Source organism: Cyphomyrmex costatus, unplaced genomic scaffold, assembly GCF_001594065.2.
Source record: "Cyphomyrmex costatus isolate MS0001 unplaced genomic scaffold, Ccosl1.0 scaffold135, whole genome shotgun sequence".
Classification (NCBI taxonomy): Eukaryota; Metazoa; Arthropoda; class Insecta; order Hymenoptera; family Formicidae; genus Cyphomyrmex; species Cyphomyrmex costatus.
In genome coordinates this window covers 938067-964150 of record NW_017275337.1, presented here as the reverse complement: position 1 = coordinate 964150, position 26084 = coordinate 938067, and the positions used below count along the sequence as shown (strand labels likewise).

The 26084-nt window shown below is 33.6% G+C and overlaps 1 protein-coding gene across 1 annotated transcript in view; it reads left to right on the top strand.

The window, feature by feature from the left end:
• The window catches only part of cac (calcium voltage-gated channel subunit cacophony), a 56178-nt gene extending 32238 nt beyond the window's left edge, over positions 1-23940 (top strand). Inside the window, exons 18-32 of the mRNA XM_018551229.1 lie at positions 465-548; positions 3839-3955; positions 4152-4217; positions 6176-6267; positions 8036-8520; positions 8821-8925; positions 9000-9103; positions 10337-10393; positions 15273-15493; positions 15840-16194; positions 18360-18487; positions 19395-19570; positions 20133-20165; positions 21937-22459; positions 22777-23940. Coding sequence (XP_018406731.1) covers positions 465-548; positions 3839-3955; positions 4152-4217; positions 6176-6267; positions 8036-8520; positions 8821-8925; positions 9000-9103; positions 10337-10393; positions 15273-15493; positions 15840-16194; positions 18360-18487; positions 19395-19570; positions 20133-20165; positions 21937-22459; positions 22777-22816 — 2586 coding nt within the window. The 3' untranslated portion in view covers positions 22817-23940. The remainder of the gene's footprint in view (positions 1-464; positions 549-3838; positions 3956-4151; positions 4218-6175; positions 6268-8035; positions 8521-8820; positions 8926-8999; positions 9104-10336; positions 10394-15272; positions 15494-15839; positions 16195-18359; positions 18488-19394; positions 19571-20132; positions 20166-21936; positions 22460-22776) is intronic.
• Positions 23941-26084: the final 2144 nt, after the last annotated feature.

Sequence of the window (26084 nt, the reverse complement as noted above, 5' to 3'; positions counted from 1 at the left end):
TCATATGATTTTTTTAGAACAAAATTATATTTTAATATAATATCTTTTATATAAATTTTTGTTTACGTTTGGAGCATACAAACGTTTACGAGCGAAAACAGAAAATTTAATTATAACGATATATACTTCCTAAATTTATAATTTTAGTATAATATGTAAAATAATATGTAAAAATAATATGAAAAACATGTTTTATCCATTAACTATATATACACAGATTCGTTTTTAATTGTGTATTAAATCTTTTTCTTTTGCAATTCTTATTTATTCTTATTTTTCATGATGTCTTGATTTTGCTCGTGTACAAAGTCATATACTGGTAATTAAAATTTTTATTTACATCTGTTGCAATGCAAAATATATCAGAGCTGTTTAGCGAGCTTCGGGGTAGTAGAAATAAACACTCAATCGGGGGATGAAAAATCTTTTTGCTAATCAATTCTTTTAACTGTTTCCACGAGCAGAACTTCTTCAAGGATGCCTGGAACACCTTTGATTTCATTACGGTGATCGGCAGCATCGTGGATGCCCTCGTGATCGAGTTCGGGGTATGTAGAACACCGGAACGTAGCGAAAAAAAAAAGTATAAGTGTGTCAATTGCGTTTTAGCTATTAAAACCCGTAATAGAAATCTTCCAGGTATATACATGTAATCGGGAATCTTTCAGGAAACCCGAGGCTAAGCTGTGATTACGATAGTTGCTTGCTCTGATGAAAAGTCATTCCGATGAAGTCGCACCAAATGTCAGAATTGATCTTTTATGTTGATGCAAATAAAAATGATTGTATCACAGACAAATTAGATAAAAAGTTACATTTTTTGATGTATTTGATAGATATAATACTAATTATATAAAATTTACATAAAGAAAACATCATAATGAATGTTTAATTACTTTCAAAACAGTACAATCAATGTTGAAACTCGATAATTGAAGATTTACGCATGCAGAAAATTTTAAATTTTATACGTGTATTTTTTTATATAAAAGAAATATATTGTTATATATTTATCGCGTGATTTTATTTTGATACTTTTTATGTCATATCACTGAGATATTGTTTCAACATGCTAGATTAATTCTCATGTTCAAGATAAATTTATTGAAATGTGCTTTTTGTCGGAACACGCATCTATAATAGTGGCCCTTAATCGTCGCGGCAGTGTTGCTTAATGTGTACCTTTGTCTTTCGTTTAACCCTTTTGCTGCTTACTTAGATTCGCCGTGTGCAAAGTCCGTGTGACGAACTAGCAGGTAAATTGCGACAACCGAAGTATCTCGAACACCTTTGTATGTATTACCTTTTAGCTTCGTGCTGCATTCATACGCTACATACATCACACTGTACATCGCTACATTTGCACAGTATACATTTACGCAATTATATAGTGAAACAGTTACATGTACATAAACAGGAACATGTCCCGATACCAATCCTTTCCATTCTTCGTATTAGAAAATTTCTTTCTACATACAATATATTAATATCCTGTGACTTTGTTAGATTAACCAATGTCAGTTGTAGTTTGGAGGTAGAAAAGGAGCAAATACACTGTATTAGAGAGTATTGCTCAGAAAAATTTCTTCCAATCACATAGTGACGTTGATTATTTCGGTTCCACTGATGTAGCGATTACAATTTAGTCGGTAATATATGTAGGATATGAATAATATTATTTTGCAAATCTCTCTCACAAAGAGGAGGGCCAGATAGTATACCCACGGATTTTGCCTAACTTTAATGTTTTAGTACTTACTGTTTAGTAATCCATAAGCAAGTGATATAACGGAATAATATTTGCAAGAAATTTGCATTGAAAAGTTTTTATATGCCTTGGTTTATATGAATCTTAACGGAATGTGCATTTAAATGAATGATTAGGTAACGCAAAAAAAAAATAACAGAAAAATTGTTATTTTTTAACATTATTTTAATATATATTTCATATCTCCAATGAATATTATCGATTCGTGTAATACAATTAATTTAAAAATTCCAAAACTTTCAATGCAAATTTATAAACTCTTCAATATTGCTCGAATGTGCCACTTATACATGAATTATGACAATAAGTATTAAAATATATGTAAAGGTAAAATTTGTATGTACATTACTTGTTCTTCCCCTTGCTAGAGAAATATCCAATATATAAGTTTGTGTCAAAATCTGTATATATTTGCTGCCTGCGCTTGCAAAATATTTTTCATAAAGATATGTCTTTGTTAGAAGTACAGATAAGAAAATAGCTAGAATTATCGTGAAGTGAGTATTGGTCCTGATATTAAAGTGAACTGCTTATGAAATTACTCATCGCCAGTGTTGATTGCCAGTCATTAGTATTTCTGTTCTCATTGTAATTACCAAAAGTTGAACAATCAAAAGCTCAATATTGGGGATGGAATAATCTCGCAATCTCACATATTTCTGTAATAGGACCGGTCGACCGTGCCCAGTGGTGGCCAGCTAGGCGAAAAAAAGGTATAAAATTACTATCCAGTTTTTATGTTGACGACTTAAGTTGGAAGAAGTTACGACATTGCAAGTACAAAACTAATATTAAATACCGCAACTCTCTAAATTTAGTTTTTGTGTAGAAATCCCCGAAATAAGTCTTTCTTTATAATTCCTATTTCTGAAAATTTGTAATTATTATATTATTTCAGATATAGATATCTTTATATGTATCGTTTTCAAATACTTATATTAGCAACATTTAAGATAAAATGGATGATCAACATAATTTATTTGTGATTATTTGCAAGCAAGAAGAGGGAACTAGGTTTCGAAGCTAGTATTTTCTCAAGGTCTTTGCTAAGTCATTTTTAGATTAAGTCACTTTTATCCTGTTTATTTATCCTGTGCATGTACTTTTCAGAATACTATTCGTACATTACACTAACAATTTCGAACATTTTACAACACTGATACTACGAATTCAAACAATTATCACACTATATTATAGTTACATTACCTAACAATATTTTAAAGGCATATGGATGCGGTGTTTAATCTATCTTGAGTTCGATTTATCAATTGTCTTTGTAACGCAATAGTCGGGAACACAATTCAATCGTTACAGCAAAAGGGTTAATAAAATTTTATTATGTAATTGCGTTGCAATTTAATAGTTAAAATAGTTCAATTATTACAGTAAAACATGATTCATCATTAAGATGGTTAAACTCGAGAATTATCAATAAATTGATTTAGAACTAGTTTACTTAAATTTGTACTGATAAAAAATTAATAAAATAAGTAAATCATGAATGCATCAATTTAGAATTAGTTTATTTAAATTTATATATTGATACATAGATTAAGTATATAAAGATTAAAGATTAAATTTGTATAGAAATAAAAAGACTTTTATAATAAATAAAGAAGGAAATATCACTAGAGCTTATATAATCTACTGAAATATACAGCTTAATCTACTGAAACAGTTAGAAATACAATTAGTTACTTGATAAAAATATATCCTGTTTATTTCAATATATAATAATACTAATGATTAGTAGTTCTTAGTAACTTATATTTACAATTAGTTCTACGTTTCTTTCGGCAGTAATTTTGCATTCCTAAAAATGATCTTCAATTTCATCAAGGTTTTAACTGTCACTCTCGTTTTTACATCTCTTCGAGAGAATGTCAGTTTATTCCATAGCTTCGTTCGTGCATCGCCGAGAACCGAAAAACATAGTACGCCGAAAAGATTAATATCCTTCGACGCGTAATATGTAATCCCGAAACGTTGCACGCACGAAGCTCCGTTCTGGCGCGCAATAAGGAGTCGGCATTTTGTGGGGTTAAGTGCAATTTCCTCTGTCCCCTGCAGGAGAACTTCATCAACGTCGGCTTTCTGAGGCTCTTTCGCGCCGCCAGACTGATCAAACTACTGAGACAGGGGTACACGATACGTATTTTACTCTGGACCTTCGTACAGTCCTTTAAAGTAAGCACGTCTCATTAAATTAAATCCTATATAATTTTCTAATTATTGATTTGCATCCCTTTAATTCGTACGTGCCAACGATTATTTTTTTTTTCTTTCAATATCCTTGATCGTTATAATATTTTGCTTCATTCATCATCAACTTCTCTAGGATTAATTATCGAGATAACGATAATAAAAACCTATTTTCTTCCAGGCTCTGCCTTACGTTTGTCTCCTCATAGCAATGCTGTTCTTCATCTACGCTATCATCGGTATGCAGGTATGAATCTTCTTCCGTAGCTTCGATTTCTCAGGAGTTCCTACGAATTTGTCCTTTAAATGTATTTTTGGGGGATAATGTACAGAAGGGTGCAGGATTGAAGTAATGATGAAGTAAAACATGATCATTCAAGGAAGACATAAAAATTTAATAAAGTTGGAAATTTGCAAGATTAAAAACATTATTATATACACTAGACTTATCTTATGTTCTACGACATTCGACGTGAAAGAAACAGATGCGGAATTGTTTGTGGTTTTATAAAAAAGAAAGAGATTTTTGAATTTTTGTAGGTAATTGATATTGTACGGAAAAAAATAGTAGCTTTAATAATTAAAAAACATAATTAGCCAATGATCTCCAAGATCGATGGCTTATCTATTTTAGTAAAAAATTATCGCTAGCGTGCATCATCATTTAGATATTTCTCTAAACTAGAGCCGTGTAATTATCTCAGCTTCGAATCGGGTGAGAAATGGCGTGTCAAAGTGATTTCGAAGTAGTTTCTGGCACGCGTAACCTTGCAGATTGGGAATTTTAAGTGACAGACAGCAGATCCCCCCGGTGGCCATTAAGTGACCCTGAAATTGTCCGTTGTCAGGTCTTTGGCAATATATCGAACGATCCGGAAACAGCGATCGATGATCACAACAACTTTCAGTCCTTCTTCGCCGGTCTTATGTTGCTTTTTCGGTGAGTCGAGCAGCTAGATTGACTGCCGGTTCGACGGCGACGAATGAGATGACCTCTGGCCACTTATCGGCTGGTCCAATTATCATTTCCCTTTCGTACGAATGAAATATCTTCTAAATTAAACTAACGGTTTTATTATCTTTTAAAGTAAAAAAGATTTTTCTTTATTTGTTTACTCAAAATTTATCTTCGTATGTAAGAGGGAAACGATTTTAGCGCACAGCTGGCTTATCGTCGCGATCTTTTACGATGTTTCGCAGGATAATATCATAAAAGGACTACGATGTCATGAAAGTCTAGAATGACTTTTGTACCGATCATACATTATAAAAGAAAAATTGTATTAAATGTGTTTTCACGGCTTTTAAATATTTTATAACAATTTTACTTATAATTATTTTGACAGAAAAATAGTTTTTTGTATTATGATTGCAATACATTGATCACTAACTCATTCTTTCCCGATCCTCAATGAAGCACCGTTAAAGATCTCGCGCGGTACTGATGGGAGATACGTCGTCGACCGTAGAGCGAGAAGTTGAAAGGGATATATATAAAAGTGTGATCGTCGTAAATTACCTCTAGAGTAATGCTTTGTTGGCATGAGCTGTAACGCGAGAGTAAGCTGCTCGACGTGTTAATCTGTTGTGACTCATCCTAATTAGTAACAACCCTATAGATGCCTGCGTTAAGTTAAAAGTCTTGAAGTTTTAATTAAGGTAGTGCTTGAGAGAATGAATTTTATAAGAAATATTAGTTAATATTTCATCGCGTAAATGTATAATTTTTCATAAGTTTACATTCGTTTATAACTAATGTACCGCCGTGAAATCTCATACACAAAAAATTAATTATTAAAAAATATTGTTAAAATAAATTTTTTTATTAATCAGAATCTTTAATGATTAAATTAACGTATTATTTAATCATTTATTTTAACCCATAAATTTCGTTTACACTCGTTTAGTTACGTTAATTCTCTCGAGTACACTGTATACTTGTTAAAAGAAAAAGTATATATGAGTAACTGTAGTTATATATAGAAAATTGAATTCTGTAATACTCATTATACACGCATACACAAAACCGTGATCGAAGCGATACAAAAATGGAAATTAGTGGTCATCCAGCGGGAAGGAAAGCAGAGGACATTCCAATTATTTTTGATATTTTCTTATTATTTAAAAAAAGCATATTTAGTGACGCAAATTTGTAATGCCGCTTGTGCCTTTTGGCTGCGGCCCTCTTCTTTCTGTGGGTCTCAGGTTTTCGGTAACATCGCGCTGGATGCTGATACCTCTATTACGAAGCACAACAATTTCCAAAGCTTCATACAAGGTCTGATGCTGCTTTTTCGGTAAGTAACGCCACGCCAGAGGAATTTAGCTAACTGTTTAGCCATTGAATTTGACCACGTGACTATCAGCGCGATTTGCAAAACGATCGAATGAGCTTTCACGCTCAACACCTGCGGCAAGCTATCTATCACTTATCATTTTGTTACGAGCACAATGCGGAAGACGATCCAAGTTTCCTCGGATTGTGATGCGAAAACAGATTGATCTTTGGTAACGTTTACGTGACGAAGAATTAACTAATTGAATCACTTATATGTCATATATAGCAAATATTGCACAAATTGGTTGCATTGATTTATTTTGTTTAAGTTATGGAAAAATTTCGTAGATTTTAATATCGTTTAGATATTTTCACTACAATATTCAAAAAGATGATAATTATATCAAAATTTTCAAAAATATTCAGATATTTTAAAATTACATTCAAGTTAAAATATTGGTACTATAATATATCCACAGTCTAAAAATATTAAGATTTTTTAAATATAACTTAGGTACATGTTATTCTCACGTTGAGCGTTCCAATTATCACGACGTCGCGAAGTCTTCTAATTATTTAATTCGTATTATTTACGGATGTATGTTCACAGCAGGCCTTTTCGCTTCGATCCAACCATGTTTTACTGTAAAGTTCACAGCACTAAATCGAGCACAAAAGCAGAATCAGGCTAAACGACACGGCATATTCAGAGCAAACAGAATAATACACAGCAGCCTCGTGTAGAATTGAGTTCGCCGTATTAAGTTCGCAGTATCTAGCTCGCTTTTCGTTGCGTAAAATATTAAGCCTTATGCATGTCGCGCTTACAAAGAGACTGGAATCCAATTACTTGCTCTCCTCAGTCTCAAAGCAGATGCAATTAGCATTATCGGTTAAAAAGATTGTATAAAAAAATTGTTATTAATCTCTAATAACAATTTTGAAACAAATTTTACATGAAAAAATAGTATATAATTTTAATATGCAAATAAGTGGCATACATATAAAAATTTATTAAAGCATTTAAAATCTTACTAATAAGAGAGAGAGAGAGAGAGAGAGAGGACTGAGGAGATTACAAAAACTAAACTTAACATGTGCTGAAAATATAATGTCATAATTTGCCAAAATATCGCATGAACTTTTGCAATTTTTTAATTCAACTTTTTTTTGCGATTGCAAAAAGATGCTGCTTAATAATACTAACTTGGAATTGTTCGTAGTATAAAAGAATTATACTTGAGACTAAATATTTATGATATAATCTACTCGCAATAAAATTAATTTTTTTTTAAATTGTTTAACAGCACAAAATAATCGAGATAAATGTTTCTCTTAATAAGAATCATTATATAACTTTTATTTTTAATTGAAATCTCAAAATATTTCGGTAAGCCTAATTTAGAATGCTTAAACTATTATCGGTTCTTTAATGGGTTGGCATGTTGAATCAAACAGAACAGAATTTGAATTTTTTATAATATATATTATATATATATATATATATATATCTCTCAACAATGAATTTGTATATAGCTATAGGTATCTATTCTCAGGTATAACAAGTTGCCATAACTTTTCACAGTTAACTAATCTCATAGCAACTGTTAAGCGTTATCGATTAACTTAGAATTGAAAGGTCTGCATGCGGTTGAGAATATTAGTATAATTATCGCGGTTTTTTTGGCATCTGCGATGAGCTAGATCGCTGAAATATTTACAGTTCTTGTTCCTACTAAGATGACATGATAAGCATAATAGAAACGCTCAAGATGCAATTCTCTCAGGTGTGCCACGGGCGAGGCTTGGCCAAACATCATGCTGTCGTGCGTAAAAGGTCGCTCCTGCGACCCAAAAGCCGAGAAGGACGAACAAGACAGTTGCGGCTCCAACATCGCCTACGCCTACTTCGTGTCGTTTATTTTCTTCTGCTCATTCCTCATGCTGAATCTCTTCGTTGCCGTCATCATGGACAACTTCGATTATCTTACGCGGGATTCGTCGATCCTGGGCGCACATCATCTCGACGAGTTTGTGCGGATTTGGGCTGAATATGATCCAAATGCCACTGGCAAGATCCATTACATGGAGATGTACGATATGCTAAAGAATATGGATCCGCCGTTGGGGTTTGGCAACAAGTGCCCGAATCGGCTTGCGTACAAGAAGCTTATCAGAATGAATATGCCGGTAGACGGTGATGGCAAGGTGAACTTCACGACAACACTGTTCGCCCTTATTCGCGAGAATCTTAGCATAAAAATGCGATGCGGTGAGTCCATAGAAATTTACGTAGTGTAGAAAAAGGAAATGGTTACTGTCGTTTCGCAGAAAACGTCGATTAATGCAATTTTTCTTAATTCGTACATTTTCATATATAATAAAGTCAAATATTTTAAGAAGCACATCTTTCATTCTTGAGAAAATATTTTTGTAAATTACATTACAGCATAGACATTATCAGACATTAATCTTATTTTAAATATATCTTATTAAATATTTATTTGTTTATTTTTTGTGTTAAAATACTAATTAATCATGCAAATAAGTCCGACTCTTTTTTTCGCTCCAGCCGACGAAATGAGTCAAGCCAACGAAGAACTGCGGGACACGATCAGAAGTATTTGGCCTTTACAAGCGAAAAAGATGTTGGACCTTTTGATACCTAGGAATGAAGGTAAAATTCGCTCTTTTCTACCCAACAAGATATATTTTGCAATATCTAATAATGGTGTGATTTTTTTCTTTCAGAATTAGGTAGAGACAAGCTCACCGTGGGTAAGATATACGTCTGCCTTCTGATACTCGAAAGTTGGAGGTCGACGAAGTTTGGTCAGCTAAAATCTGCCACAGAGGTGAGCCTCTTTTTTTTCTTCTATCAAACTAACATTATATATTTTCCACGAGAACGATAGCAGGTTCTAAAGATGCATTTTTCTAATATTAAGTTTCTTTTGTGATCGTTCATTTACGATTTTCTTATTTCAATTTCCGATTTTCTTGTTTTCTATTGGGCAAGTTTATGAAATGCAAGCACGATATAAATCGACATAAATAAATATTTATTAGATAAATAATGTTTTTTAACTAATCACTGTAGAAAGAACGAATTGGAAAATCGAAATGGAAGATCTCAATTAAGAAAAAGGTGAATGATTGCCGTTGACTTCCACGTGATAGGGCAGCCCATGTGCTAATGAATTTACGAAAAGAAGTATTTTCTAAAGATCTCGTGTAATCTATAAGCTGGATCACTCAGAACTTTAATATCATGATAAACTTTTTCGAATATAGATAAAGATAGCTCTAAAAAATAAATATATACTTGAATAAATTTAAATTAGAATTTGCTAAATATTTAAATTGTAGTTTTAATATCTTACAAAAAGTTTATATAAAATTTTTACTGGAAAATAAATCTAATTATAGTTGTGAAAATATAATGTAACAAGAAGAAAATAATGTCTTTCCAATTATGGTCTCATTAAAAATGGGACAACAGAAACAACAAACTATTTAGTCGAATTATTTATGCACAATTGTTCTCTTTATTTATATTAGCTAAGTCAATGTTTGTAGAAACATTTAGATCTTATACTTAAACATTGTATCTCGAAATTTGTGCAAGTAATTAATATAGATTATTTGCTTTTGATCTACCGATTGCTATTAATGTGTTTTAAATAATTTGTTAATATAAATCAATTTTAAGTGGAACAATGGATCGATGTGGAACTGAAAAAAGTTATATTTATATTAATAAAAATATTTTATTTAATGACAATCGGTAGATCGATTGAACAACAATATTTGTATATCATAGAAAGCCTGAAGATACTGAATGAATTTCAATTAGATTATTAGATAACAGAGAACACAATATTTATTATTTTTTAATTGAATATCTCTAAAATAAGAGAATATTTACGAATTCTTGAATAAACAGATTAATGACATCCAAAGAATAGCAATTAATAGTAATAATTAATTTATCGATTAAATTATTTTTTTTTTAAATATACTCAAATCGCAAGGATGTTCACACAATTTTCAATTATCTCCTTGTGTCTTTTCTCTTTATTTTCCAGAACGATAACGATGTTATCGATAACGATAATGCTGGGCAAAGTCCTGCAGCCCAGGCGGTAGTATTTACTTTTTCTCTTACTTATTATCTTACTTATTATTATCTTATCTTAACACTGTTTTGTTTTTCTTTTGGCTGTACAATTTGTGTTTTTCAATTTTAACCACATTCGTCCGATTCGTATTAATACTGCAAAAGTTTCTTCGATCTGTTTTTTTTTATTACCGATATTTAACTTTAATATTTTTATAAAAATAACTTATTATTATTTTTAAAAAAAGAAACGAATCTTTTGCAGCATATAATTCGTTTTTTTCTAAACTAACACTTTTCACAATCCAATTTTTTCTACTTCACTCTTTACTCACTTTATCCAGAGGCACACATGATGGATGCAAGAAAAAATGCATCGCGCATATGCAAAGTGACTCATGTAATGCGATTTACACAAATTACTTTTCTTTCTTTAAGATAAATAAATAGTTTTTTTTATTTTTTGATATTTTTTATCTCTTAGATGTTTTAAACAATAACATACTTACATGAAACACATTGTGCGATATAATTTGTAAATTAATTTTCATTTTTTATTACAAATGTAGTAAAACTAATGCGCCTCTGGTATGTCTTTCTATTTTACACTGCACACAATTTTTTTTACTCGTCATGAGTGTATACGATTACTTTCGACCTGTCTTTCGTTTATGTAAAGTAGCCCTTTATTTAACACTAAATAATCATATACACATGTATACACCACCAAAGGCGAAACAACTATTGTCATCAATAGTCATATAAAATCATTATTGTACGATATCAAGTATATTTAACGAAAAAGTTGAGTGTGCATAAAATGTAGAATTACATTTTTAAATTAGTTTTTAATCTTTGAATAAACTTCTATTGCATAAAATCTCAACGTAACTAAGTTATCATATATTAAAAAGAAAATTAAGACTATAATATATGAAGGACTATATAACCACATTTTGAAATTAGATAAAATATTTTTTTGTACAAAATATCCACGCAGAGATACAAAATTTAATTAACGATGAAAGCGAGAAAATATATAGCTGTTTCGCATACAACACTTTAACACGGCAATATATTTTAGTCTATCTTATACTTAGGCACTTATTATATTAGATACGTAGAGGAAAGTCCCTTATTATGAGATAGACGCCTAATATAAAACAACGGCGTTTCTGCTAAACTTATAAACGTTATCTGTTAATTCCATCAATGAATTTATCACTATTGAAAACTATTTAGTGAAAAATTCATCGTTGGATAATGCCTGTAGTCGTTGCAGAAAAAGATTTTTTAATTTGGATGTCTTTAAGCTTCGTTGAAATGAGTCTTTAAACCTTGATAAATTTATTATTTATAATATGTACATATTTGGTAATAAAAATTCTTCATGTAGTTATAGAGTAAGATCGTACTAATAATAGAAAATACGGGATATGTTGAATTGCTTAATTACAAAAGTTGGATTTGATGATCGCGATAAAACCGTAAGACGTGGAACTTGTAATATGAGATATCCAAGGCATTTCTAATACAAAATAACCTATGCTCTTATGTCCGAATGAAAATCGTTGCTAAAGTATAGATGTTATTATACAGTAATAAAAAGGATAACCGGAATGAACATCCAGTGCCTGTTTCTGCTATGTTTGGTTCCAACTACATGAAGACGAGTGCTGGATACAACACATCGTATACTCATTTTACGCGCATAAAGGCTGTACTCGTTTGTATTTTAGAAACATTAAATAAAGTTTTTTAATTGCAATACTATTTAATATACTTTGCGCTTTATTATCGATTTCTCAGGGTATCTCATATAAGGAGGATTTTACGGTTTGTTCACTTTTTATATTTTTTTAATTTTCAGAAAAAAATAAAATCTGAATTAAATTTTATATAACACTATCTTAAAACTTTTCCTTCAAAATGACCTATTGTTTTTTAAATTTTGCTTATAGACTTCCAGTATTTACTCAAAATGAACTCAGTATACTCATAATAAGGGCCTTTCCTCTAATTCTTAATAGATCTTTAATCAGGCTCACACACGAGCTAGTCTTTAGATACTTCAGTGCCTTTCTACGGAAAGGCGTTTTTCTTTGTCTAATCGCACGTTTCCTTTTGTCAAACTAGTTTAGGATAACGTTGAAGAATAGCTCTCACTTCGATCTATATATCACAAAGGGAAGATGATCTCTTCTCCATATAACTTTCGATGAGGTCCCGCGCGTGCGAGCGGCTCCCGCAGTGATATATATGATTATAATACGTTGTCAGAGTTGTTTTAGTCGTCGTGTTGTTGCCGACACGTGGGTAACACGTGGCTACATACGCACGTGTACGCGCGTGTAGAATCGGCTCTTTGTCGACCGGCAATAGCGGTATAGCTATGTGTAAGTAAATGACCTTATAGAGCTCCATTTCTTGAGTCTATTTAGAATGAGAAGTAGCCCGATAAGATAATTGATTCTCGAACGTATATACCTATATATAGCCCGCCTTTTGCCTCAATCTACGATATAAATGCCTTTTAGACATATACACTCTTTTCTTGCCAAGCAAGCCTCTTTTCGATTAATTAAACGTATAGTTTGGCAATATCCAATTTTTTTTTAGAGCGTGACATAGATACTTCCTTTTCATTCTATCGGACTGTCTACTTTACTCACGAGCGTTTGACAACTCTTTCTCTCCTTTATTCAGCTCGATATAAACTTTTTAAAGTAGAAATTGGAATTACATTGCTCTAAGCATTTCAACTTCGCGCTCGTTACAAGTTCAAATAATGTAAAATTGCTAATAATAAAAGATTATTGGAGCTATCATGGAACCATGTTGAAATAATGGGTACCTAATAAATAGTAATTCAATTATTTATATATATAAAAGTCATATAATTAATTTTCTTGTTAGACAATGTATGCGTTGTATTGTTTACACGCGGATATCGATGCCTCGCTTGGTCTTAATAAGAAAACAGATTCAGGATCATCTAATATCTAAGCAAGCAAATTTAGACGTTGTGAAGATTTGATACTTTGAAGTTTGTCGTTTCTCTTCTCTTAGATGCTAGATAATCTCAGAATATCTTTTTCTTACGATGCGAAGTTAATGCGACAGCTGAAATAACGCTCCTGCTAGCTATTGCCAAAAAGATTTTTTTTCTTACAAGTTTTACCGCAGTAGTGTAGAGGAGATTAATAGGCACTTTTGTGATCAGTGATTTCAGTAGTAGACTCGTAGTATTGCCCAACTTATCCGATCGCTTTCTACTACTAGAACAGTTTTCCGCTTTCTACTAGAGCAATTTTCCGCTCTTTCAGTTACACGTCATTTGACACATTCTCTATATTGTACACACATGCACACGTATCAACGTGCACTGACACAAGATAAAATCAATCTCAACAATCTGTGATATAGTAAACTAAATATCTTTCAATACAATAACAATATATTCTTTTGGCGAATGAGTTATCCATCAAAATCTACAAGTATTTCGATAAATTGCTCCTGTAAATCGCGAATATGGCGAGCAACCGGGCGTGTTCGACGATGCTTACGAAAAATATACCGTAAACATTGATGATCACTTCCTCTCGTGGCAAGCAATTCGTAGCTCAATAGATGAAAAACGATTTATCCGCCTCGTTTATTTGCATTCTAAATGTCTTTCGATAGATACAGCTCCTGTTTTTACAAATTTAGCAAGCACTTGACATAAGTATTCGATATATGTAGGATGTCCCAAAGATGTGTTAAAGGTGGTTAAAACGATAAATAATAAGAGATTTATCGAGTTTACACAAATTAAAGACTAAAATAATTAATTAATTAAATAAAATTAATAATTAAAATATGTATACAATGATTTTGGGACTTCTCATATAGCGGCATGTTCCAGACAGTCCTCAACCTTGGAACATATTTCTATTTAGACCCGTTTTTGCATATCAAACAGCCGATTTCAATTTTGTCCACGATTATTTGGTATATTTGTATGATCTTTGCGGAATGTGAACTATAATATCCGTGTTCTACCTCAAAAATATAAATTATCCGCAATAGTTCGCGACGTTAATGATAAGAAAAGATGTAAAAAGAATTCTAATTATTGTAACTTTTAAATTGTTTTTAAAATAATATACTGCTTCTAGAACATGTACAGAACTAAGGTAGAACATCGGGACTTTACCTGTTTGCATGCTTACTAACAATTGCATTCTTACAGTACTATTGTTACGTCTCTCAAAAAATTAACCGCGTTTCCTTATTAATGCATTTGTATCCACTTGTAACACTTTTGTATACGTGGGAAAAAAGGGAATAACATTTCTTTTTCTTTTTCTTTATATACATAACAGTCTCGATCAACATATACAGGCTTTGCGACGCAATACAAAATTTACTCCGCTGCAATACCGTTTACGCTACCGTTTTTTTTTTTTAATTCTTGCATTCACACACGTTCTCTCGAACGTATACAATAGTTCGAGATATGGAAGAGTCAGCCGTAAAATAGACACAAGTAAACGCACCATCACGGCATGCCTTTTCTCTAGCATGGCCGCCTCTTTACTCTGAGAATCTCTTTCTCACCGTTTTTTTACACTGTTGATTCTCGACTTTGAATGCTTCCGATCTTTATAAGCGTCTCACATTCTACCACGATTTTTCGAGAGACCACCGACGAGAGGTAACGCTAAGAAAAAAGCCTGTATGTGCCTGTACATATATGTATATATAGTTTATTTATATACATATGCCAAAAGAAACTAAAAAAATGAAGAAATAAAAGCGCAAAAAAAAAATATGAAAAGAAAGAAATTGTTGATCGAAAAATGAGATCCCTGTCGATCAGCTCTGATAGCCAGTGTGCTTTCGCACGTTTCGCAATTTAGCCATCGGCCTTCTACAACTGCCTGCTGGACGTGGCGGCGGTAAATCACGTGACCGGAAATAATCACGGAGCTGGAAGTAGGGCGGACAGCCTCGAACCGGTGGTGCGAATACTACCGACCATAGAAGCGAAGCACGAACGACATAGAGACCACACGGATGAGGAGGAAGGGGCTCTAGGCGTCCTCGCAGCCGCCGAACACAGACGTCAACGTAGCATCAGGTATATAGTTTTTTATGTTTAAAAGCAAAATGCATTTATAGTATAGAAAAGGTATAAGATAAATGGTATTATAAAAAATAGTTTTTGAATGTGAAATGTTTCTGAGAAACTTAATCTTTTTAGTTATATTACTTTTAAAGTATATAAGGAAACGATATAAAAAAATTGGAATTCATATAGTTAGCTATTTGGATCACGATAAATGGATTAATGTATCTCAAAATTGACGACTCGTAAAAATTACGAGAAAGTGTTAATAATTTTATATTGCGTAATGTTTAGTCGATTTATTGTCAGCGCATTTTTTGTCGAGAGTACTAGAATAGTGGTTATTTTTTTATTTCAGAAACAAAAAGGTGAACTGGAAGATGTCTCGCCAGTACGATATACTAGGCAGCAGCGGAGAGAGTAGCCAGGGAGGGGGTGGGTCTGGGGTTGTACTCGTAGTTAATGGCGAGGATCGCGCCCCTGAGCTAGAGCCATTGCTGGCCGAGATGCCCTCCCAGCGGGATGATCAAAACAACTACTACCACGACCATCACCATCACGACCAATACTACTACGATACCGACAATGATCAATACTATGACCATCACCAATACTACCACCACCACCATCACCATCATCATGACCACCGACCACCCTCGTACTACCAACACCAGAACACCTACGCACCTCGCTCCTCGATCCGTTACCACAAGGTGTCGGCTCGGTCCAAGATCAAAAGATTTTCCTCGGTTGTTCGAGAATGTCCTCTCTCCCTTGACCCTATCGGAAGTAGATTGCGATCAAAGAAGCCGGAAAAGACCCTATCTCGCCCGAGATGCGGTCACATATTAATCGCGATTATTATCATGTATACGATGTGTTAGTTACGTAGCAAATACAAGATGTTTCTGAAATGATCTTATTTCGTTGAAAACTTTGGTCTTATTTCTAGAACTAAAATTTTTTTATTTTAATTTAAAAAACATGACATTATTTTTGGTCATTTTGACTATAAAATTGATTAAAAAGATTTTGAATAATAATATACATCAATTTTTATTCAATTAAATTAATTTATTTAATATAAAATACCAGATTTTTGCATTAGAGAAAGCATTTTTTTCATTATTTTTGTCTTGTTTTAACAGTACAAAATATCTTTGTTTATGTACCAAAGCATTTACTGTTGATATCGATAATGCGTAAAAATTTTAACAATTTAATAATGAAAATTCATTGAAATCTCCAGAAACATCTTGTAATTGAATATAGATCACGTAGATTGTTCTACTTTACCTGAAAATAATTCTAGATTACGATTTCGTCTTTTATCGCGAATTTGCTCTGCTACGTTGGTCTAAATTAGGATGCTGTCTCGCACTTATAGTATTGTAATTAATTGTGTCACCAAAAGTATTTTTAGAAAATGTGACCTTCTCCCAAAAAATTCTTGTAATGAGATCTAGATAAATGAAGTAAGTTTTTAGATAAAGTCCCGTTAGTATAAAATTAGATTAAAAAAACAATTAAACTCCCGCTAGACGAACTAAAAATATTTATGTTTAAATATAATGTTTAGATTAGGACGTCTTAGATAAGTCAGCCAATCGACGTTCTCTACCAATCCGAATTTCAAATTTTCCAATCCTGAAAGGATAAATGTTCAAGAAATATCACGCGGATCGAGAGGTATTGTCCGTGATGTCGTGATCTTAAGCGTTCAAGATCGATTCGCAGTGGAATCGGATGAAATTTTAATTTATGTTGGAAGAATCGGTCTTGGCCGAATCGATCTGGATCTCGTTGAGTGTTAGTGCTCCTGTAAATAATAACGACACCTAGAAAGACAACAACGCTCTAGCGTGAACACATAGAGAAATAGTCACGTGTGTTACCCGAAAGGTCTTAGCGACTCTTCTCATATCGATGCATAGAAAAGTTCCCACCCCCTTATCCCTTGCTGCTTTCGGCCTTAGGATTATCGTTGGAGCAACGAAGCAGTCAACACGATCGCACGACTGCCTCGTTCTCCTCATCTGTAATGTTTTATCTTGATTCTTTATGTCCACGTCCTGGTAAGTAAGATAGCACACTCTTGTGAGAGAGACTCCCGTCTCAAAGATAACGGATACCTTCCTTTTTCCAATTAAGCGATCGGAACTATTAACAAGTGCATGTGCATGAGCGAGATTTTTCTAATTTGCATGTCATTCAACACACACATATGTATGTATCTCTGTGTGTGAATTACTCTTATTCCGCCTTATCTCTTAATTTTTCCTAATTTTTTGCGAAGCTATATTTAATTGTGTTAGTCACAAAAGTATATATACGCTAAAAATTATAAAGAGAAGCAGATCGCACGTATCTAATAAAAAATATTATTTTGTTTTTTTACACACATGAGTTTTATCTCGTATTCTTCTCGTGTAATTAATCGCTGTAATTATCACCATGGCATTAAATTATTGTGATATTTTGCGATAATGAAAAATTGATAGTCAGTGTGTAAAATTTTGCCAATGCTATCAATTTTATTGATAAAAAAAATATTAAATTTATTCAATTTTTTCACTTTAATTAATCTAAACTTCTCGTATTCCTCGCTACATTATGTGCATATGAATAATATTTAATTAACCAAAGGTCTCTAACATAAATGAGCAAAATGATAAGTCAAATGTGCATCTGCTTTTCAATTCCGGAGACAAAAGGCATCTCGATAGTCGTGTTACGATAGTTTCTTGTTCGGAACGCGCAAATCGATAGCGCGATATTGCTAAAGACAAAGAACCGGCAACACCCCGACTCCCCGATTCCTGACCTGATTCTGAATTAAGCAGACAAACTACTAAGTCGAAAGTCTGTTCTCGTTTAGGAGCTGCAGGATGTCATACCGTCCGATTCACGTGCTGGTAGCCTCGAGAGTCTCACTCCTGGTGACAGAGTCCCTCGTTCGCATCCCTCGGCGCTTCTCTCTAGACCTTCACGATCACCAAGTATAAGGTATTGGGTGTAGTATGTAAAGCAAGAAATTTCAAGAAAAAGTCCATGTATGTATACGTCGCGTGCAAATTTATTCGTACACATATATGTGTATAAAGAATTCCAAAGAAGTACCATTTTTAGACAATGTAGTCATATAGTCCAAAATATACTGTGAAAACATCGTATTTGTGTTAAAAACCGATCCACTTAAGTTCTCGTTAAAAATTTTTGTGTTGAATTTTTAACATATCCGAATGTTAATTTAATACAATGTGATTATGTTATTTAGATATTTTGTTAAATTAATATTTAACATTTCGTGTAATATCAAACAAACGCATTTTTGAGTAGGTGGACAAATAACATAAAAATAAAAAAAATGTATTTAAAAACATATATTCTAAAATATTATACATGAATATAAAGTATATTAATTAATTTAACACGTCACAAATATCCTAATTTTATTGAAAAAAATAGATAGTTTTACTTACAAATTGTATCAAAGTGTTACGTTTTTTGAGTTAATTTTTTTACATAATATTTGTAGTAACATATTCATTATGTGTAAAATTAATACAAAAATTTAAGTGGATCGTTTAAAACACGTGAAATTTATTTTTAACACCAATTTTTCAATTGTATAATTTGAGGAACGAATGAAATCCGAAAGTCTAATGCATTTTAAACAATAAAATGAAAAATTAATAAAAGATATATTCCAGTAAAATGTAAAACATTAAACTCGAGAAAACTAAATTTTAATGTATTTCAAACTATTAAAGCAAGGATGATGTTCAAAGACACTGATGTCTTCGATTTTCCAGTACTTGATCGTTATAGACATGGCTATCGTATTAGCTGGTTATATACGTACTACACGACGTATCGTGATTTTCTCATTCGTTGTTGTCATAATTTTCAGAAGACACTCGCCAATAATGCCTAGATCGCCATCGCCAAGGCGACAAAGCCGATATGACCATAGTCATTACCACGACGGACCAGGGTTTAGCGATACCGTTAGCAACGTCGTTGAGATACAAAGGCACACTCATCATCCCCACGCGTCACAATATAATCATCGGCATAGGATACGAGGTACGACGTACCGGCGATAATTCCGACCAGCGAAAGCCACGACGGTGCAACGATAAGTCTTTTTCACGGAACCACGACAGCGAACTCTGTTTCGTGTTAGTCATCCCCAACCGGTTTCTCTATCTCATTGTCTTTTATCAGCCTGGAATACTGCGAACATAGCATCCTTGTATTTACTCTATCACCGTATCACCGATATACCTTCATTTTCTCTTGGTGTTATTTCTATTATATAATTATTATTAATTATTATATTGATTATGATTATCTCCAACCGGCTTGGTGATATATTTATCATTTCAGAAGTCACTACGAAAATAGCGCCATTATTTACGTTCTATTGCATCCTTGAAAATCGTCAATTGCTAAATTTTGTAGATTGCAATTTATTTGGCGTTCAGCGGAAGCAACGAAAGAGAGTTCGTGGTCACGGTTTTATATTAAAAAAAAAAAAAAAAACATGAATGTTGCTATAATGTTGATTTTACTCGAGGCAGAAAAGCTCTGTGTGATACTCGATGTAATACGTTTCTTCGTTCTGTTCTGTTATGCGCCTACACAGACTATTACGACCACTGCGACTATTACGACGATGGTAATTTCTTTCACAACTCTCCTCTTCTTCATTCCCTTGTCTCCACGATGCAATTATGATGTTACTACATAATCAATACGATCGTTTGGCTTTCACTATTACTTCGTTCCATTTTGCAATGATACGCATTCACACGTATACTTGTACACAAACACATGCAAAAGACATCACAAAATGTTAACGCAGTCGAAGTTTTCAAACAATCAATACGTACAACACTAATATAGCATTAATGTTTAACACATTTACATCAAAAGCGTTTCTTTTCTAGTTGTTTCTTGATGCTTTTTACATTAGAAACGCTGTTGAGATTGTCAAGTAGCTTTTATCAATCAAGAAAATTGACTAATCGATCGTTGTAGGTAGTATATCCTATTGGATCGTTATTATAATATGTTAATGTGTAATTATTTTTTTAGTGTGTTCAGTTCTTAAATACAATCTACAAATCTTATTTTATAGATAGTTAACGCGGTATATATGATTTGAAAGATAACATGTATATGTTAATCATGTTTTTACATATCAGCGTGTTTAATTAATTTGGAATTCTAGTTTTTAAATAATTATATTGTTACGTCCTTGTGTCTTCTCACAATCTATAATACTTGATCGATGCGAGATAATCTTGAAGTAAGAATAAGTCGAACATCATCTCTAGAATTGATAAACAATTGAATAAACAAAAAGACATCTAGAAATTTAAGCGGATGTTGTACGCATAGTCCACAACTTTTTTAATCATTAATCTTCTCATTTAATTAAATTATTTTCTGTGTTATATAAAATTCCACATGAAATCATTATAATCGCCTAAATCAATTTCCTTCATTACGGCGAGTATTTTACGAGTAAATTCATGAACGGCGCTCGGGCGTAACGATATGAATTATAAAATGCAATATTGAGCATAATTTAGTTTGTCTGCAAGAATTAGAGATTTAGAGGATTTTGCACACTTTTAAGATAACATAACTGTTATAAAATTATCACGATTACTGATGCACCCGTAATTTAATAATTAGTATCGTAGAATGTATGCGCATGCCATACTAGATGTCTCATAGAATTTGAACACAATTAATATTTAGAGCACCAACACTGACATGTGTTTGCATTACTGATTTGAGTGATTTCACAGTATTAGAAACACGAAATACTACAAGCATGTTGCATTAACCCTCCTTCGGATTTGATAATTTCAAAATAACTAGCACATATATTTTTTTATTAATTTAAAAAATTATATTACGAGTTATAATGATTAATTTCGTAAAATATAGAAATCAAGAAAATTACAAGAATATACTCCATTATTAAATTAAGTTTTTATTATTACACATTTAATAAATATAGTTAAAATTAATCTTCCTTGAAAAAGAAATAATAATTAGTCCTACAAAAGAGTTAATATTAATAGAGCTACATTATCTTAATAATCATTTATTCGTCAATCCTGAATCCTTTCTGATAAATCGAGCTCTTCGAATTTCGCACAGAGACCGAGTGATTGAATCTAGATTAATTTTATTTCATCGTAAAGTCCTTTAATTAAACAATCGAACGATACGATCAGTAATGTTGAAAATTAATAATATTCTAAAATTGTCCGGTCCCCAATATCCATATCGGATTTCCCAATGGCTTTTCAACACATGCTTACGATTTACTTGTCGAGCAACCCTTCCGCCGTGTGTCGAAAAAGCCCCGCCGCAACGATTGTGCCACGCGTACAATACAGACAGAAGATTTTAATGAGCGTAATCATTAGGTCCATGGAGCGCGTCGACGAGTCCGGCCAGGTCGCCAAGTCCGGTTCACAGGATTGAGCGTGGTCCCCATTATGGCACGACGAGTCTGGAGCAACGTTCGAGGAGTCCAAGCCCGATAAGTAGTGGTCGTCCACATCATCATCGTCATCATCCGCATCAACACAGCTATCCGGTGCTGGTCGCGAGAAGAGGTCATGGTCGCCGGCTGCCGCCGACGCCAAACAAGCCATCGACCTTACAGCTGAAACCGACCAACATCAACTTCCCAAAACTGAATGCCTCGCCTACCCACGGACCGCATGTCATAGCACCGAGTGGACTGACCCACGTGCCAGTGGGTCCTGTACCCAGTCATGTTATGCAACATCCACATCCACCGTCACACATACCACCTTCCATGCAATCGAGTCATCATCCGTTGAGCTTCGAGCAAGCTGTCGCAATCGGCCGCGGTCGTCTACTGCCCAGCCCAGTGCCCAACGGTTACAAACCACAACCACAACCCAAGCAGAGAGCACCTAGGTAAGAAGATTTTACTATCTCTATTTCGAATAATCTCATCTTCTGTCATTAAAATTGGTTATCTTATTATTTATTGATCTTTATCTACTTTTCTTGAAATGCTTTTTTCTAACATCTCCATTCTGTAACTCTTAACGACAGTGTCGTTAAGAGTTGTACAACAGAAGCTAAGTCTCTAAAGTTCATTGATTTTACTAAAAGTTATGTAATTTACAAATGACCTTAATATATTTATATATTTTCTTTAAATACATAATTTATCCATTTTGCTTGTAACTATAATAACGAGTTTTGATTAGACATATATTTTTGAGCAGATCGAGGCACTCAGACAGTGACGAGGACGATTGGTGCTAGCCAAAGTGGGACCCTGGACGGTGGTCCGGTGACGTGGACGCCCCCAGGCGTCTCAAGGTTTGCGCATGATAGTCGTTCACGTGGGACACGCGTTGATTTCAATGCAAAAGTAACGGAAAAGCCGCGATCGACGAGCTCCTGGAGGTTCTCTCCAGATTTCGACAGCTCGAAGAACAGCTTCATGGAGTTGTTTCAGTTACGGCATTGCGGCGACCGAAAGAGGTCTAAGAAAACAGGAAAAACAATTCCAGATGGATAATGTTCGAAGTAATTTCCGGTGGCTAAACACGGCGACCGAACAGGGTCAACAAACACACATAAAAAATCGATTTCTCGTGAACGCACAAGAGAAATCGGTGGAACTGTCATTCACACATACATTGACGTCGCACGAATCCGCGAACGAGGAAGAGTGCGACGTACGCGATTCTACGAATTGATCGAAGTGCAATCAAACAACTGAGCTCGACGAATCTCGAAGATCCGATCTTGGAGTCTGGAGAATCGGGTCAGAAGTATCGAGAACGAACGATCGCCTGATGCGAGGGATTTGAAAGATGAATTCTATTCAATCGCTGTAGTCGAAGACGCTCTACATTGGTGCGAACGATGCACGTTAAAGCGAAGATGGATCTCTCGAGATCACGAGCGACGGCTACGTCGAGAGACAAGGTGGTAGGTTGCAGTGAAACTCGTGAACGACAGTGATTGATTAATTGAACGGACGTTTCAGGAGAGCTCGAAATCCTCCGATATATTATATTCGCGAATTAATATTTCGATCTTACCTCGACTCGATCGAACGAAGACCGTCTCGAGGAAGACTTACTTTTTATACGATTTTCTGGAGGAGAGACTCATCGAACGCCCGAATTGCGCTGTGATCACCACAAAACGTTCTCTTACGTGCGTGTGCATTTATGTATGTATGTATGTTCGTATGATCTTGTGCGTGCATGCATAAGAAACTCCCCCTCCCCCTTCCCCCATAATTAGCCGGAAATCACGACTGATGTACCAAATCATTCTACTTCCACTCGTGAAAGCGCCGATTAAGTAATGTTAATTGTTCAACGACGACAATTGAAGGACAATCGAGGGAGACTGAAGCGAGAGAATGGAAATGGCAGTTATGTACTTTCAGAATTCAATAAGACTTACATCGTCACTTTCAATTTTGAAAACTAAAAAATTAAACAAAGTAGAATAAAACAAAACAATTTGAAATGACGATGTTTTATTTTGACATCTGAAAATCTGTTTTATGTTGCTTCGCTTCTTCGTTGTAAGCATCGTTGGACGATTCGTCGGAAAATTTAGTCGTGCGAACGGAACGGATCAACAAGCGGGTGTTTCCCGATGAATGAAGATTAATGAAAAAAGAGTTAATAGGATTAGAAGTTAAATTGAAAGTCTAAACAGAAAATTCTATCAATTCTATCAGAATTTAGGTCAGCTCTATTTTGCCACTAATAAAATCACGTGAAATTGAAAGCCTAATGAAATACGAATGATTAGAAATCGTTTCGCCGAGAGAGAAATGCGCAAGAACCACCATTACGAAATACCAATATTGTTCGCAGTCGCGGTTCTTGTTCTATGACATCGAAATGCGAGACAATTGTAGTCATCGTAAGGGTAAACTTAAGGAGCAGAAGGAAGAAGAAAGCGAACGTAAACGTCGTCGTTAATTCGCGCGGATGTTGCCTCGCGATTCGTGCCAATCAAGTGATTAGGAGAAAGTTCAGGAAACGAGGACCACGATCGAGAAATGCGTATTTGATATAATACGGGGTGAGGATTAACAATTGTCGCGAGATAACTGGGGGGGAGGGGGGGATGCGTAAAAGAGAAAGAGAGAAAGAGAATCGATGACGCGGAGAGATAAACAATTCTTACCATACAGTTTTCAAAAGCACTCCTGTAAATTACGACGTATAATTGAATTACAATATTTATTACTTATTACTGCTAATACCGTTATTAAATTAACACCTGCAGAAAAAAATATGGAAAACAATTACTTCACTCTACTATTACACTATTACTAACTACTGCTACTACCATTACTATTACATTACGATTTATTACTGCTACTACCACTACTATTACTGTTACTACTACTACTACTATTGCTGCTACTACTATCACTACTACTATTATTCTATTATTACAACTACCATTACTAAACTATTCTACTATCGTCGCTACTAACGCTGTTTACTATCATTACTGTAATATTAACAATAAGTGTGCTAATTATCGAAACGCGCGCGATTCGTGAAAAATAAACGAAAAACATCATTTTAATAATAATTAATTTGTCTTCAAACTTCGTCGTCAATCGTACGTTTATACGACGGACGATACAAGAGAGTAAAAAATACAGAGAAGTTGAAAGAATTATTCGCAAAACGAAAGCTTGCTAAACAAGTACACGTATCCGAAATGAATACGTAATAAAAAATAAAGAAGAGAATCGTTATATTATATATAAAGAAATCTTTCACATACTGCCAATCATATGAGGTGTTTTAAAGAAACACACACGGGAATACGTAGGTATACATAAACGTACGTTTCTTTTTTTTTCTGCGACAGTCGTATTTATAAATATTATGATATATCTGTACGTAAGTAAATGTATATACCCAGTGAGCGAGGAAAAAAAAAGTAAAAAATTGAGTGAATGGATGTAAGATAAATGAATCGATATATTTGAGAAACGAGGCAATTTGGCTATTACGATAATCAAGTCATCAGATAATGATCTTTCTTTACAACGCGTTTTATTCTTGTTTCGCTACTTTGATTTTTATATTTCCTTATTTATTTTTATTGTCAAAAACAATTTTTGAGAAAATCGTTGGCAAAAAACAGGACTGACTTACTTCGTTTCTTAAATGTTTCGATTAATTTCAGATGCGCTGTTCTATACTTGTTTGCGTAATTTTCGTGTATCGACTAAGTCAAAATAAATATTGCCATTACGTAACGTAATTAATGTAAGTAGCAAATTCGAAAAAATGTATGCATGCAACGGATAAATTCACATAGAGAAAAAGAATGAAGTGAAAAAAAGGAAGAATGAGTGATTGATTTTCTAGTGTGATCGGCATATAAAGATCCTTGGTGAATGGACGGGCGTTAATCATCGAAATTGTTTGTATTATTCAGCGATTAAAAATTCAACAATATAATAAGATCAATTTTTCCAAAGAAAAGACTACAGACTTATTCAATCGCTTTAATATATTGTCTAATATAT